This window comes from Achroia grisella, unplaced genomic scaffold (assembly GCF_030625045.1).
Source record: "Achroia grisella isolate CSIRO2021 unplaced genomic scaffold, CSIRO_AGI_Agris_v1 utg1086, whole genome shotgun sequence".
Classification (NCBI taxonomy): domain Eukaryota; kingdom Metazoa; phylum Arthropoda; class Insecta; order Lepidoptera; family Pyralidae; genus Achroia; species Achroia grisella.
In genome coordinates, this window is record NW_026712572.1 from 62,319 (window position 1) to 79,572 (window position 17,254).

The following is a 17,254-nucleotide window of genomic DNA, read 5'->3' on the forward strand; positions in this document are numbered from 1 at the left end:
AATACTTCGGTAATAAAATTTTATTTTTATTATAATCACATTTATAAATTGACAACAAATATAAAAGTCAATAATGAAATGCAACATAATTTAAACTGACTGCAATGTACCCAGACAGCACGCGCTGATCATTAAACAAATATTGGTATTGCACATATTTAATACTAGTTAGTAACTGCGACTTCATATGGTTTTTTTTAGATAAAATGTCCGTCCTCAAGAAAATACCTTCACGCCTAATTTCCTTAATCAGTTTAGTCATGAAAATTAACAAACAGTACACAATTTCGCACTTATATTAATATAGAAATAGGACGAGTGAACGCGGGAGCAAACAATAGGTCACTCGTCAGTGTGTCCTAAGTTAATAACACAACTAAATAAAGTGCTTACTGACTAAGTGTCCGTTCTAATATCGCAGATTAAATAATATACGTTTTTTTCTATTTATTTAGGTCTATCACAGACACTTGGATGATTCAAAGCTACCGTTCGGAACGTAGTTTGAGCTGAGAAAGTATTATAGTTACAATAATAATCCTGGACAATTCACACAGCGTTAGTCTAGTTATAGGACTAGACGACTGATAATGACTTAAATATTGTTTTATAAATACATAATATATATAGAAAACACCCAGACTGATATTTATGAATACAAATGTTTGCATAGTACGACCATCAGACGCAAAGCGGTATGAGAAACCGCTAGACCACCGAGGCCATCATATTCGTCATAGCTGATTTATATCCATTGGAATAATGTACCTAGCAAATGTGAAGAGCGTTTTTTGATAATTTGCAGAGATTACTTTCCTTTAAAAAATTTAATTACGAACGGCTTCAGTTAAAAAGAACGGACAGGTTCTAGATTTATAGATCCTAGATTTACCAATTAGTTTAATTATTTCAAAAACATAATAAATTTTTTTAACAACATTGGATATTTCTAACACTTTAATAATAAACCGTATTATGTCGCAACTAACAAATACTAAAACAGTCGCAATTTAACTTAGAAAGTCCAAATTACAAATACTTTTAATTTCAATTTTAAAAGTATTTAATTTGTTTATTTCTCTTAGCAGATACCTATATATGACATTAATTTCGGTACCTAACCCAAATTGGAGCCATAAAATCTTAAGACAAGTTTTTTATGAAACTAATATTTCATTCTATATTCCCTAGAATTGGGTTTTTATTACATGATTATCTGCTAAGATTTAGTGGCCCTACTTAAAGTGATTCATCATATAAAATTACCTACAATACAATACATTTCAGTCCATTTAGCTATTATATAGACACTTTTGTTCCATCTTTTTTAAATAGAAATTTAAGAATATAATTATATTAAAAAAATACAAATGTAAATAAAAGATAATACTATGGTGCAGTAATAATAATAAATTTTTGTATAAAAAATTACTACAATGCGTTGATCATAACATAATATACGCTGACTATATTTATAACAAGAATAGCAATGGAGTGCACGCCCCGTCTCCCTCTGTATAAAAATCTCTTCATTATCAAACAAATGAGTAACTACATAGTCTTTACAAGTGATCTATGGCATATTTAAGGTATAATTATCACGTTTCAGTAAAAAAAATATGCACAGGATGAAACTATACTCAGTGTTATTATTTGTGAAACTGTAGAATTGTTGTAATCAAATACATACAAACTACGCGATAATATCGACGTACATATGAAAGGATAATTATTTTCATATTCATTTATACTGTGAAAATTTATTCAGTCTACTTAATATTGTCCGTGTTTTCGTTTCAAATTAACCTGCATATTTTTTATATAAAAGCCATTCGTTCCGTTTAAAAATCGCTTATACAAATGTTATTTATTTACAAAGTTGGACTTTGTACACATTACATTAAATATTTTGAGCAAAAAGAAGCATAGGAATGTAAAAGACAACTAAAGTCTAGACAAAGAGGGTAGATATAAGTATCATTGAAGAATGTGGGAATACTTTGATTCTATTCTGTGATATCCAGATTTCACGTCTTATCATTCTTTAGAATTTACACCCAACTCTTGCTTTTTACAGGTCACTTTTAAAAAGCCTATTACAGTTAATATCAATACTGTCTCGTAAAAAAGTATACTCATTAGCTGTTAGCGATGTGACAATACTAATACTATTTATTAGGTAGTAGTAGTAATAGTAGTAGTAGGTAGGTACTTAAACTATCTGAAAAAAAGAAAAAAATGAGTAATATTTGTCAGTAGTGGGATCACCGTTTCACTTATTTACTATGCAGTGTAGTGTGACAACACAGAGCAATTAAAAATACGTTTTTTAAGCGTCGACACCGTCCTTACGAAAATCGAAACAAAATTGAATCTACATATGTGACTACTGATAATACTTTTAAAAAAGATTCGTACAGTTTTACCCAAATTTTGATTTTAATAATTATGGCTAGCTTAAGGAGGACAAAACTTCGAATTGAAACAATGAATTGCCGCCATATTGTGTCATTGAAATAAACATTGTTATACCATTAAATACAAAAAATATTCAGGCCTATGTTATCTCTCATACAAATTAGTGTTATGAATGGCTCAGTAAGAAAAATAAAAATAGAGTGAGTCAGAGAGAGGTATAATAATTAACATAATAATTCGGTAGACATGATTTTAGATTGTGCACTTACAAAATAGTTCCTTAATTTTAGTTTAATAGAATACATATTTGTTAACTAGTACAGATGTAAAAAAAATATTACTATAATAATGGCACAAAATCCTATATTTTTAAAGATGATAGTGGACAATATAAGGCACCGTTAAGAATTACAAAAGTGAACTTGAACTATATAACTATTATTTCAAAACTTCGTTCCATAAAATAACCGACTTCAAATGTGGTGAAACGTTATAGGATACATACAAACAATCGATTAAAAAGTTATATTTAATGATTTAAGAATTAATAGACATCATCATACTAACATAAATGGTCTAATTAAGAAACTTTTGATAGTCGGTTGATAATGATGAAACGAAGTACCTATATTCATTAGTTGTATAAAACTTAAACTTAAAAATAGGGAAAACAAACATATAAATATATTACAATACAATGTCATTATAAATAGATTATACTATTAATATAATTTCAATAGATTTTGCTTGCTTGTATATAACAGTAATCTAGTATTTACTTATCTAAAACCTGTTTTAAAATCTCAGTTGAAAGACTTAACAAAATGTTGATTCTAAATAATTAACTTAGGTATTTGACTATTGTTAAAGATATAATAATGTTTAATATTCTTATCAATAATTTATTTTCTGGATTATAAAATACACAAAAATCACACCAGATGTTTATTGTCGCATTTTTTAAAATTCGGTGGGGCAATAGTTACTTATATTTTTCAAACTGAATATCTTTATTGGAATATTTAAAAAACAAACTAAATTACTAAATATGAAGCAATATATTCTTCTATAGAAAAAGGACTTACGTTTTTTTATACATATAATAAAACAATATTTGTTACTGAAATATAAAACTTGAAATTTGTTCATAAAGATTCGCAAAAAGTTGGTATATCACTAAAGCGGAATATTTATCTTTACATTATTTGCAATAATAATATTTCCTACTTTTAGATAAGGGAAAAATAGGTACAAATTCGTTTAATCTAATTTACATTATATTTGGTACAATATCACAAACGTGTATTTGTGTCGAATGCCACTTAAGGGGCAATCAGCATGTATCCACATAAATTTATCTAATTTAATATATTTAGATTACAATACAATATTTAGATAACTTATAAATCAATATTATGCCATAGAATATACAGTCTTGCGAAGTGACATTTTTTGTTTAATAACAATATTATCATACTCCCATATTGTCTCCATTACGTTACATTTAATAGAACATTCATATTATTATACTACTAAAACATTCTTTTACTCTGTACCTGTGGATGACTAGTAGAAAAAATGCTTTATAACATTTAGATCTTAAAAACTACTTGCGGCTAGTTGACTTTAAATGAGCTCTATTCAAATTAATATAGGGTTGACAATTAATCACCCGCAATGTGCGTTTGTGTTCTTCGGAAGATCCTACAGGACGGCAACCTACAATAGTTCGGGCTCGGCACAAACGGATTACTGTCATCATCTCGCTTGTTATCAGGTAAAAGGAACACCACGCTCACAGCTACAATCATATGCCACAACGAGTGAACTACCTTGTAGTTCTGTTCGGTTTGCAAGAACCCATAACATATTAAACCGACCGAAACGCAAAGAAGACCTAGTGGCAAGTAAATTCTATAATACGACCTTGGATATTTCATTTTGCGGTATTTTCTGTAGTTTAAGTACCAGGACACCATGAGTACGACGAGACCTACGACTACGGGGAACACAAATGCTACAAAGGAATGCCTGTTCCAAGTAGTCAGTAACGCTATGACTATAGCACCGATTAACTGCAGTGAAGACCTGAATCTTTCACTAATTATGCTCATTGCGAGCAATGTCACCCAGAAAGACATAATACCGCAGTAAAAATCTCCAAATTGGAGTATATTACCTGTAATGATGCAATACGCAACTTGAGCGGGAGCGTCGCAGGCATGGTAGAATGTTGAAAATATCATTGTGAATCCATACATCATGGCTTCTGTGTAATAGAGGCGGATGATGGCAACGTAGATGGACATAATGAAAAGTAAATTACTTAATGTGAGAAGCAAAATAGAAATCAACATGTATGCTCTGCTGTCCATTCTTGAATCATCTGAGCAGTCCCAACCTGGAAAAAGACAGAGGAACATCTGAGCAAATACAATCCTCTACAAAACAGATCCAATCGCTAAGAATAGCATTAGCAATTTTAAAAATAAATATCAGATTATAATAGCGAAGATATCAGGTTACAGAAATGCGAAATCTTTTAATACTTATATTATATATATATAATAAATATTCAACCAAGGCCCAAAAACCATAGGTTTCAATTGTGAGATTAGATTATACCCTATCGTTATACTAGTTCCATTTAAATTACTTTGAGATTTTAATTTGATGATGGTATGTTATTGGACAAAAAATGTTCTTGCTTCAAGACCTGTATGGAAAATTAATTGATGTGTACTCACCTCCGTATCCAGCAGAGCACGAACAAAAGGACATCACAATCCCTCCAAACGTATTTAAGAGACAGTTTCCGTGATTACTGCATCTCCCTGCGACACAAGATGTCGAAGAAACAGACAGGATCACCGTAGCATTGCACTCCGAGGTGCCTTCTCTCCAAGTATCGGTCGTTACATCTTGAGTTGCATCCTTATCTGTGGCAATAGTCTCAACATAATATTTTGTACCATTATCAGTAGTACGACAAGGACAGACTTTATCATCACAGAATATCCTAAAAGTCAAATACCACGTGCCACTCTCAGGATATGGTATAATTACTTGGTCATTTATGGAATCAGAGTCAGTGCTATTCAAGACAAAGAGCGCGGGTTTTACTTGATCATTATATTTGCATTCACCAGTTTCTAAGGGTATACTCGAATGGCCAATATCAAGGCATATAACAGCTTTGAAATACTGGTTATCCTCAGTGAACGCTAACAAAGCACCTTTCTGCAATTCTCTTTTATATCCCATATAATATTTGAAACTCATTACAAGAGAGACATCTATTGACAAGGTACCGCCTATATCTAGAGATTCGTGGACGTTGAACCGTAAAGTTTTTATTTCATTGGACGAAATGTTTACTAAGCTGGTTGTATCTTGCAAATCGGTTGTTGGTAACAAAGCATCGAATGTGAAGAATCTGCCTCTATCATTTCGCATAAGTTCTAAAATTGTATAATTGTCCGCTTCGCGTTCATCGCTAATTAAATAAGAATCACAGTCAGCTATATGTGTAGTGTTATCAATGAAGTCTAAATGTATGTAATGCCAATCAAATACATTAGGTGTAAAGACGACTGACTGTGTTCCTAACTTTAAGTCAAAAGCGCATGATAAAATATTATTTCCTTCAGATGGCAGCGACTGCGCTTGAATCCTTACTGATACTTTTTTAGAATCCTCTGGGGAGGGGTCCCTGATAGTTATATTGAAGCGTATGGGCTCCACCTTGTCTAAAGACATACATTTGTAATAAGATGGAATTTGTGTATAGTTTACAGTGAGACCGGCATAACAATTAACATATGGCACATCTTTTTCTCTTTTCACTTGTAAGTCTGTATAAATGATTGTTTGACAGTCAGCAACGAGACCTGCAAAAGAAAGAACATTAATACAGATACACTAGAAGTGGTAATAAGTGCAAATGCTCGAAAATGGAAGATTTCGCGCGTTTCATATGCATAGATTTTTTCCGATAAATTAGGTGGATGTGGATAAACGCCTACATTCAATTTCTTATTTCTTACATTAAGGAGAGCACAGAATACACTGTGACGCACGTGTGCCCCTAACGCTAACATTGACGATTGATACTGAATCCATATTTTAAACTATATTTATAGAGCATAACCTATTACTTACAGATATAGGTTATATTACTTAATTGACAAACATGCATGGCAATAGTTGTTCATGCATGGATTTGATTTAATGTTAGACATAGACACCTATGTAAATATACATTGTAAATAAATTTGTAAAAAAATAAGACATTCAGTTGAGTTCCTTGCCAGTTCTTCACAATCGAATCTATATACTGAACTACTGAAAGAACTGAAGGAAGGGAAAAAATATTATTAAAGAAAAACTTGACGTTCATAAGCGGTTAAAAGGTCCTACATGAACAATTTTTAAATTTGAATATATTAACAATGTTCCATAGCAACAGGACAATCACATTACAGTAGACGTATATAAACTAAAGTATGTTATATGTGGCAGGAAGTAGCTGAGCGCACAATCAAGTCAATATAGCCGAGGTCGATCCCGTTGACAATGATTAGGTATGGAGATTTCACTGAACGGATGCCCATGGCACAGACTTATCTATATATCTTAAACAAATGTTTAATTATATAATTTAATAATAAAGACATTTATTCAGCATTACATCAGGATTCGTATTTGCAGTAATGTTTACCTCTGAAATACCACGCTGTTTCAGCGATTTAGCACACCGCCTTCCGAATGTAGCGTGTTTGATTCTCCATTTAATTGCATTAAACATTTGTATTCATGAGTATGATTGTTTGTATCGGTATGGGTGTTTTATATATATAATATGTTTGTTTTTATGAAATTAATCAGTTATCTAGTACCCATAACACAATTTTTAGCTAGCTTAACTTGACCCACTAGATGGCGCTGTATGAATTGTACTGAGATAACATATAGTATGGATAGTATGGACTCTTCACCGAAATACAGCATAAATCGCATTCATTTTACAATCTACCTCTGATGTAGCAGTAGTATTAACTATACCATTTAGAAATAAAAGTAGTAGGCAGGTAGGACATACATCCTTCTATATCTTTACATAGTATAAAACAAAATCGCCGCCGCTGTCTGTTCACTTATAACTTTTAAATTACGCAATAGATTTTAAGGGCAAAGGAACAAAGACATCGAGCCGTACGTGATGTCACCAATAGCAGGCACTTCTGTGCCTGCCATTAGTGACCAGTATACCACCGTGTCGTAATTTGCCGTGACAGCTAAGTGTCAGCCATGTTGCCAATCATGTAAATAAATAAATATATTAATGCAGTTTCCAGCAATACATAGGAGTGATTCAAGAGGAAGGTTTATATGGATAATATATGCGTGTAGCAGTATAGAATTGTAATGCATCCGTGCGAAGCCGGGACGGGTCGCTAGTATATAATAAAGTACACGTGGATGACAACTAACGTGAACATTATGCAATTTATTGCGTGTCAGTAATTGTTTGTCAATGACACTTGATTCTTAGGTTCAGAGACCTTTGCTTGCGTAATGTACGATGGGATGTAACCTATTTGTTACTGCCTCGTTACCTCACATATACACACACATAAAGGTTTAATATTGAGTAGGGAACACTCGTAGACATATATGGAGAAGGGAGACCAACGGAACAAGTATCTGAATATAAGTAAACTAACTAAAAAATATCAACCTTTTAAAATAATAATAGTAATATAATATCCTGTGACAATTTACACAGTGTCATCTAGTCCCAAGCTAAGCAGAGCTTGTGTTATAGGTACAAGATAACTGATATTTTCTTTAAATGCAGACTTACATATGCATTTAAAGTAGTATTTATAGTACTACAATAGTATAATAAACAGTAGTATCATTAGTATAAAACAAAGTCGCTGTCGCTGTCTGTCCGTCCTAGGTATGCTTAAATCTTTAAAACTACGCAACGAATTTTGCAGCAGTTTTTTTTAATAGATAGAGTAATTATACATGAAGGTTATATATATAATACATGTACACCCGTGCGAAGTCAGGGCGAGTAACTAGTAATACATATAGAAAACACCCAGAACGATACACACAATTATATTCATGAATATAAATGTGTGTAGTCTGCGAGGAATCGAACCCGCGACAATCGTAGGTAAGGAGTTGTGCTAAACCGCAAGACAAATAAAAATACAACTTCCAAAGCAAGAACATGCAGAAATACTGACCTAGACGACTTTGTAAAAAATCTAAATAAAGAATAAATGACTTTGTAACGTAACATATACTAGTAAAGTCATTTATTAATAGTAAACCACACAAAACTAAAACACCATCTGCAATGTTGTTTTCATCAACCCCTCTAAACTACTTCGACTTTAATGAGCTGGCCTTAATATTTATTTTATTCTATTTTTACACGACTACGGTAGTAGAAATCGGGGTTATATTATAATTTTTCAAGTACAGGTACATATGTGTGCTATATGTAACATTTAGAAACTCACGGGATTTTCTACGTTTTATTTATTACTGTTGTACTTAAAATTATTAAAATTGCATTTACATAATAACGAGCTTGAACTTTAATACATATATACTAGCAGACCTCGGAAACGTTATTTTGCCTTATAAATCGCTATTAAAAAATAGGGGTTGATGGTAGAAGGGTGAAAATTCGGGGTTGTAAGTATTTTAATGCCACATTATAAAATATAAAAAAATTGTCAGAAGTAAAAAAAATTGTTAGGGGAAAAATAGATAGCCGATCTCAGACTGAACATGCCTATAAAATTTTATAAAAATTGGTCAAGCCGTTTCGGAGGAGTATGGTAACCTAACATTGTGACACGAGAATTTTATATATATATATATATATATATATATATATATAAGTAAATACGAAGTATAAGAAGCCAACAGAATATTAGCGCTGCAGATTAATGTATAACTTTATGCTGAGTTGATGGCCCATTAACCTTTGTCGCACAGAAAGCAAGAACTGGAATAGAATTTCTTTTACTTGTACATTTATTTTTATAATACCTCATATATGCTGTGCTTGTAATTGGTGAATACAGAATCTATCTAATTTATACGAAAATACGTGCTCTGTGTTCGAGTAACAGCTAACAAATTTATTAATTTCTTACCCTTGAAATTAGTTAAAAAAATATATAAATAAAACATACCTTGTTGCTCAAGTGCTTGCGTCCTAGGATCCTCCCATTTAATATAAATTAGCGCGTACCACTGCCCCGGCTTAGGAGTCTTTATATCGTAAGTTCGATTCCTGCCATCTGATGTCAACTCGAGGGTGTATATATTCTCCCTCGTGGCCGGATCCACGAAATCCTTCGGGAAATCGTACCCATCAGGATTTACGGCCGGATACGACCCGTATTTAAGATGAACAATTATTTCTTGTGGATCGCATGAACCTGAAATGAATAGGTAGATAGAATATATATTATTTATAACATACGGTAAAGAAATGGCATAAACAATATATTAAAAAACACATATATAGTTACAATAAGAGGGCCTAATTTTAATTATGTTTTAAGAATTATGAAAACCTGAATATAATTGTTTTTTTTTTAATTTTGTACAATAAACAGGACAAAGAAGCAACATAAAAATCAAACACAAAGAAAATAATCAACTTAAATTAATGTGATACCGTAGCCCTATTCCTCCTAGTGCTCGGAGCACAATAGATCTATATAGGTCGCAGTGCTACAGGTGCTACAAACATCTGACAATAGCCCAAACAACACAATAAAAAAAATCCTCTGCCAATATTCCATAGAATACACCCATGTCTAATCTATTTAACTTCAAAGCTTGGATAATAGTCTCTTTTACACGCAATACGTACGAACACATTCCAGATATTGAGAGTATAATGTCTTCATGTTTTAATGGTTGATATAGATTACAGAACTGGTATATCCAACAAACGATATTGCGACACATCTAAATTCGTAAAAGCCGACATCCTTTTAAGAAGAAACAAACTCTTTTCTTTAAGGTTTCAATATCGTATCGGTATACCATTGTTGGAAGGTGATTCTACAATGTCGCTGTGCGTTTCTAGAAAAACGCAGGAATGAAATTTTAGTTTATTCACCATAATTCATCCACATGATCAGGATGGTATTGTAGTTCAAGGGTAGTACGATGTTGAAATTCACTAGTGTTATGTATACCTGTTTGATATTTCTTAGTACCTTAAAATGCATGCTTTGTAGGTATGTTGTGTCTGTACGTAATATACGGTCTGTAAATCGTCATATTGTAACAGCCACTTATCCTCCCACTGTCAGGCACAGGTCTCTCCTCATAAATAGAGGAAGTCAATTATTACCACGCTGCCCGACAACTGCACAGACTTTTATTACGAACTAACTATATTCCGCGGTGATGCCCGCATATATTCTGGTAATAAGCGCATGAGTAGTAGTGTGTGAGTAGTGTATACTACATCTGCTCTGCATCTGTATATTTATTGATTTTTTCCATATTATTAATATGTATATACAATCTTTATACATAGTTAAACGGCTTTTAAAACGAATAACTATACGGTAAATAAAACAAAAACCTCTCTAGACGTTTCGAGTAGGTCGTAGTAGCTACAAAGCAAAATAGAAAAACTATAGTTTTTCTCTTTATTGGACAAATGATATAAATATGTACATAAATAATATACATAGGATATACCCAGACAAATACAAATGTTTTTACTGTGCGGGAAAACAAACTCGCGTCCATCAGAAGTAATGCAGAGTCTAACTAAACCACGGAGACCATCGTATGTATTTAGTTAGCCATTTTATTTAACTCGCTTTGAGAGATTTGTGAGTCAACTCTAGGTGAAATCGATAGGTGAAGCTATTTCCGTATTAAAGCAGATAAGATAGTGATAATCTATAACAAAAGCATATTACTAACCTTTCCCAGTGATTGACATATTGCTTATGTGATGATTGCTTAGAGCATTTTATGATATCATAGAACTAAGAGGAGCGGAGGGGATTATAGGCAATGAGGAAAAAACATGACTTATATTAAGTTTATCTGAATAAGAATATTTCTACATATAATTATGTGAAATCACGGGACCTTATCATGTTTTATTTATTTTTATTGAATTCCCGATATTTCGGCAGTGTTTCAACGGCCATGATTATAGGTAAACTGAAAAGCAGTGGGTATATGGTAAATAAAATATTTTACGGACAAACTTTTAAGGACACACATATATGTCCTTCGTATGTCTTCGTTTGTTGTTACTATTGAAACTCGCACGGTACTCTAGGCAAACTATTTCTTCTCACAGTATATTCCCGTATTTTTTTTTTAAATAAAAAAAAATCTTCCCGTACACTTAATACTCTTTCTGATCCCGTTTTCCTAATCTATACATATAAATAAAATTGGAGTGTCTGTTTGTAAGATTGAAATAACTGTTTTTTACTACATGAATATAAATACGGTACACACACCAAAATAACTTCTTACAATTTTTGTCTGTCTGTTGGTCTGTTTGTTCCGGCTAATCTCTGAAACGGCTGGACCGATTTTGACGGGACTTTTTTGGCAGGTAGTAAGGAGGTAGGTAACTTAGGCTACTTTTAGTTTAGAAAAATAAAGTTAAATTCCACGCGGACGAAGTCGCGGGAACAGCTAGTTATAAATAACGACCGGGTCAAAATTAAAACAGTATAAGATTATTTCTAATTTATTGCAATGTACCGCGGATAATTCGCCACGATGAGCTAACTGATCTGACTTCGAGCTCATACATCATCTTCTATTGGAGCGCCGCTCACGTATATCATTAGTACAGGCGGCTTCATTCCATTATCCTCCATAAAAAAGATATACGGCAGAAAGACTGTCGCCGGAGTTTGGGTTCTCTTCGGATATATTAACATTGTTTGTAATCTATACATATAAATAAAATTGGAGTGTCTGTTTGTAATATTGAAATAACCCTTTTTTACTACACGCATATGTATATAATACGGTACATACACCAAAATAACATTTTTTACAATTTTTGTCTCTCTGTCTGTTTGTTCCAGGCTCCGGCTAATCTCTGAAATGGCTAGACCGATTTTGACAGGACTTTTATTCAGAATAATATAGGCAATAAATTTCACGCAGGTGACCGTCACAGCTAGTAAATATATACAAAAATGCATTGGAACCGTCTGGGTTAATTCCTAGTGAAACCATTCCTTAACCGGAAATCGACTTGACAGTAAAACAGTTACAGCCATTAGTAACAATTCCGTCCCCTCAGATAATAATACTATTAGGTACTCTGTGGTGAGCTCTAAATAAATTTGTAACACTCACATCATAGAATGCACTTATCGTGTCTGGTAGAGTAAGATTTAGATATATTTCCAGGCATACTTAATTACTTAATTACAATTTTAACTTTTGTTATGAGTTATATAATTTTCCCATTGACATAGATAATGTAATAACATTAAAGAAACTTATTATAAATTTGTAATGACATATTGTAAATTAAATAATGTAAATTTAATATTGTAATGGGTGAAAACTGTAATCGGTACAGCCTATGCTGTAAATAATATAATTGACGTAGTGGAGTAACCTGAAACAGTCATGCTCGCTATAAGGTTCAAACTTGTGGCGGCGTGGTGAGCCGGCCACATGTGGTTGAGTGCAATAATGGCTGGCTCATCCGTCATACTTGTGAACGCGTGCTGCTTGTGGGGACTGGTCTGTTCAGGTTGCGAACACTGATTAAATTTTTTATCAGTGTTTAGTCTATTCTCCCAAATTTGAATTTTAATGACTGTGTATTATTGTAAACATGTTCCACTATTATTTAAAAAAATACGAGCTGGTTTCTTGTCAGTTCTTCTCTCTCGATATCATTCCGAACTGACGGTAGATTTTACATATCATAAGAGTCTGTAATAGACCTACATGAATAAAGATATTTTAATTTAACACGATTTCCAGGGGGAACCGCGTGGAGGTCAACCTGACATGGTATATTGCTAGCAATGGGGTTATTACTTCACATTACTAACAATTCCCTTTCTATGTCTATTATGTATGTATATACAAATATAAGTATTTGTATCACTTGTTTAATACCCACAACATAAGCGCTGCGTAGCTTGGGACTTGAATTTTATATTTATTATAAAATTTATACGATTATATTTATTTTTAATCGTGGAGAAACAATAGGCAATAACACAAACAATAAACAAGTTGACTTGCTTCATTGCAAAGACAATTCACAAGACGTTAAATTAACGGGTAGTGATATCAATTTCCAAGCTCTTAAATGTGATTAATTTAAACTACATTGTTACCTTAATTGTGCTAATCAATTGAGTTAACAGTTTAATGTGGCATTATTTTTATGAGATACACCAGATTAAATGAGCGTATTCAATTCAATTCAATTAGATAGATAGATATATCGTTTATTTGTTTGTTACTAATCACACACAACATGTAGATAAGATGCATGATATCTCAGTTTTCTGGAGTCGTGTACAAGTTCTATCGCAGGTATCAGTGTTGCTGTACATGACGCTATGTATGCAAGGCGGATCCGGAGCTCCCGACTCCTTCATAAGGCCAGCCTCACATTATTACATTCAGTCTGAACGACCCGTACCGACAACGCCATAGCGCATTTTCAAACGGCCAGTTGCTTGATGATAAATCAAATATGCATTCACATTGATACGAAATTTACATCCAGATTTTTATTATGCCTAACCATCTAGTAACAATACAACTAGTGGGCTAATAGAGATAGCGTAGGTGTATTATTACAAAAATAGTGATAAATATATAGTCAATTATCTATTAAAGCATACACCTGTATCTATTACCGCAATGAAACAAAATTAAAGACTTCGATACGAGTTTGTTTATCTATCCTAATATTTTGATTAGATTATTTTCAATGAGTACTTATCGTAATCTATTTAAATGAAAAATTAACATTACTCATTAAAAGTGACTAATAAATCTGAAAACTGTCCGGAACTACTACAACTATGAATAATGTAAACAGGTGGAAAAAATCCTCAAATACCAATTATAGGTGTTTTTTCCGACAACTCTAATGCTGTTGGCCACAGCTAGCCTTTACAGCTTTACTGGACGATAGGTGGAGGGGGAGAATGCAGATGGCACTCCAACCCCACGGAAGGACTTATGAAGCGGCTGAAGGCCATCTATCTTTTTCTGTAATTTAAATGATAAACAATTTGGTATGTCCCAACAAGGACATGAAATTATTATGTGATGTTCATGGTATTCCTTATGCATTGCCATTCCAGGACACTAAGGCATGATACCTCCAGATCATATAATTTCAAATTGCTATTGCTTATTTCTATTAGTATTATATGGTATAAATAAATATTATGGTTGTGAATAACCTTGTTCCAGATTAGTGCAGATGAATGCAGATGTAAAGTATGTGTAACATGACTATAAAATAAGTTCTAATCATGATTCTGTATATATCTAATTATGTATGAAATATGTCTATAATAATAAAACATATATTGTAAAATATAATAATTAAGTATATTATCTTGTTGTGTAGATTATGTCATTTTTAACTTAATTATTTTTTAATCACACTAAAATGTGCAAACAAACACCCCACATATCTATAAGATATTGAGAAATAAGTGAGTGTTGTTAGTATAGAAACCTTACAAACAAACTAATTTTATAAAGAATATTGATGGGATGTTGTTTCCATTTATGCTATTGGTTTATACCAGCATGGCACCAGTCGAAGATGCCAGGATGAGGATGACTGTAGCTCAGATGGGTCATCATGCCAAATGTATATTGTAATACCACATAATAATAATGTTCCTATTTAACCGTATAATGTTTTTGTTTAGTTGAAATAAATTTGATTTAATTTTAAATACAATAGAAATTCGTTATGATTTCTAGGATTTGCCACATGGAGCTTAAACATATATATATGTGTGACCATCAACTAACCCCTACTACATTACTACATTACTAACAATACCTTCTTTTAATTGTGAGAAGTTTAGAATAATTATTAATTTGATAACATTTATTATTATTATTATTCATTCTAGTATAAATTTTAAAAAGGACAATACAATATACAATGCAAGAAAGGTCAATAGATTTTTTTTTTATTATGCTCATCACTTAGGAACATGGTTGTTACCTATTTATATATATTATTAACTCTAATGAAAATTCATAGTTTTTATATTTTAGGCTGTCAAGTTCAGATGTCAACTATAATTTAATGATGATTAGTATAATTATTTAAAATTTATTTTTTCTAATCAATATCTATCTAGACAGTATTTTATTACTATGAAGTAACTCTGCAAAATTCATATTGTTGTTTTGTAAAGGCGTTTATTTTTTTGTTCATGGAAACATTTGAGTTTATATCTTAATTGAAAAAATGCATTATCCTCTGAAAATAACGTGGTCTCAATGGCAATGGGACAGCATCCATGCAAATCCTTTAAAGTTGAATAAGAACAAAACAAATGCCATCAGTCTTTCTTTTAAATGATACTAAAAATAAATGAAAGTAAAAGTGCACCTACCAATATTATTTAAATGAAGCTCTTCTGACTGGAACGTGAACCGGGCATCGCTAACTTCTATCATCACCGGATAAAAAACAACAGAGACAGTCCGGTAACTTCTAAACATATATACATCTGTGGCAACCTGTCTACTAATCAAATCATAATCTTCATGCAACACTGTACGCGTCCGAGTTAACTGTTCGATTATTCTTTTCCTGTTCCTCTCTTCTTCAATTTCTTTATCGTTATTACTCGCGCCACTAGACATATACACATATACCAATAAAAAAAATAAGCTAGCCCTCATTTCTATTTATTTCCTACCTATTTTTTTTTCAGGGCACACTCAATATATTATTAAATACTATTTAACTTTATAATTTAACGGTAAGGTAAAATATTAGTTCGACGGCTATCATTTATCGACAGAATTCGGCGAACACATGACAGAGAATAAAAGTAACAAAGAACAGTGATTTGAAATGATTGTGTAGCGTTTGATAACAACAATTTGACATTTGAGAATTTTGACAGCCAACATGAAAGTGACAAGCTACAATTGACAGCATGCACAAATAACAAAAGCCAAAAATCTAGTACCTATCTAAGAGAAATTATTAAAGGAAAATTATTATTAATATTTCTTACTATTAGTAGTTCATGTCTCTGTACAAAAACGATGTGAATATTATTAATACTCTTTCTAGTTAATAACAATGACACACAATAAATAATGTCGTCAGAGCTTATTAAGTAAAATATTCGAATGTCATTTCGCACATATCACAAAATATGCAAATGATTATATTATTCAACAGTAATTATTAATTTTCATTCAATTATAAATTGAATAATCGAAAGAGATTTTCGATTTAAATAGTTTGTCCTTGTCACACAGCTTGCCAGTTTTAATAAAAAGTTTAGTAGTAGAAACCAATCTAATTTTTTTGCCTGGGTACAAAATTAGCCTATTAAGCAGAGCATTGCATTGAGAGTTATTGAAAATTTTAATAATAAAAAAAGATAATACAAATTTATAGTAGTTGTGCAAGTAATTTTAATTTTATTTGAATGCCTGTTTCCATCGGCGGCGCCGGCGTGAACGCAATGTCCGCAATAGCTAGTGTGGGTGGGTCCATACTGAGTTATTTGATTTACTCCTCATTAGTATTTCA

The 17,254-nt window shown here is 32.1% G+C and overlaps 1 protein-coding gene across 1 annotated transcript; it reads right to left on the reverse strand.

Moving 5' to 3' along the window:
* Positions 1-3,819: 3,819 nt before the first annotated feature.
* LOC131843176 (post-GPI attachment to proteins factor 6) lies at positions 3,820-16,542 on the reverse strand. The gene is made up of 4 exons (XM_059191793.1): positions 16,095-16,542; positions 9,645-9,893; positions 5,166-6,308; positions 3,820-4,819 (listed from the first exon to the last, which is right to left on the reverse strand). Exons 1-4 carry the CDS (start codon positions 16,384-16,386, stop codon positions 4,083-4,085), a joined length of 2,421 nt encoding a protein of 806 aa, XP_059047776.1. The 5' UTR covers positions 16,387-16,542; the 3' UTR covers positions 3,820-4,082.
* Between the last annotated feature and the right edge of the window lie 712 nt (positions 16,543-17,254).

Coding starts and splice junctions, on each gene's coding strand:
- LOC131843176 (XM_059191793.1), bottom strand. CDS start 16,386: ATGAGGGCTAGCTTATTTTTTTTATTGGTATATGTGTATATGTCTAGT. Junction 6,309..9,644: donor GCAAGCACTTGAGCAACAAG/GTATGTTTTATT, acceptor TTTCTTTTGCAG/GTCTCGTTGCTGACTGTCAA. Junction 4,820..5,165: donor GTGCTCTGCTGGATACGGAG/GTGAGTACACAT, acceptor GTCTTTTTCCAG/GTTGGGACTGCTCAGATGAT.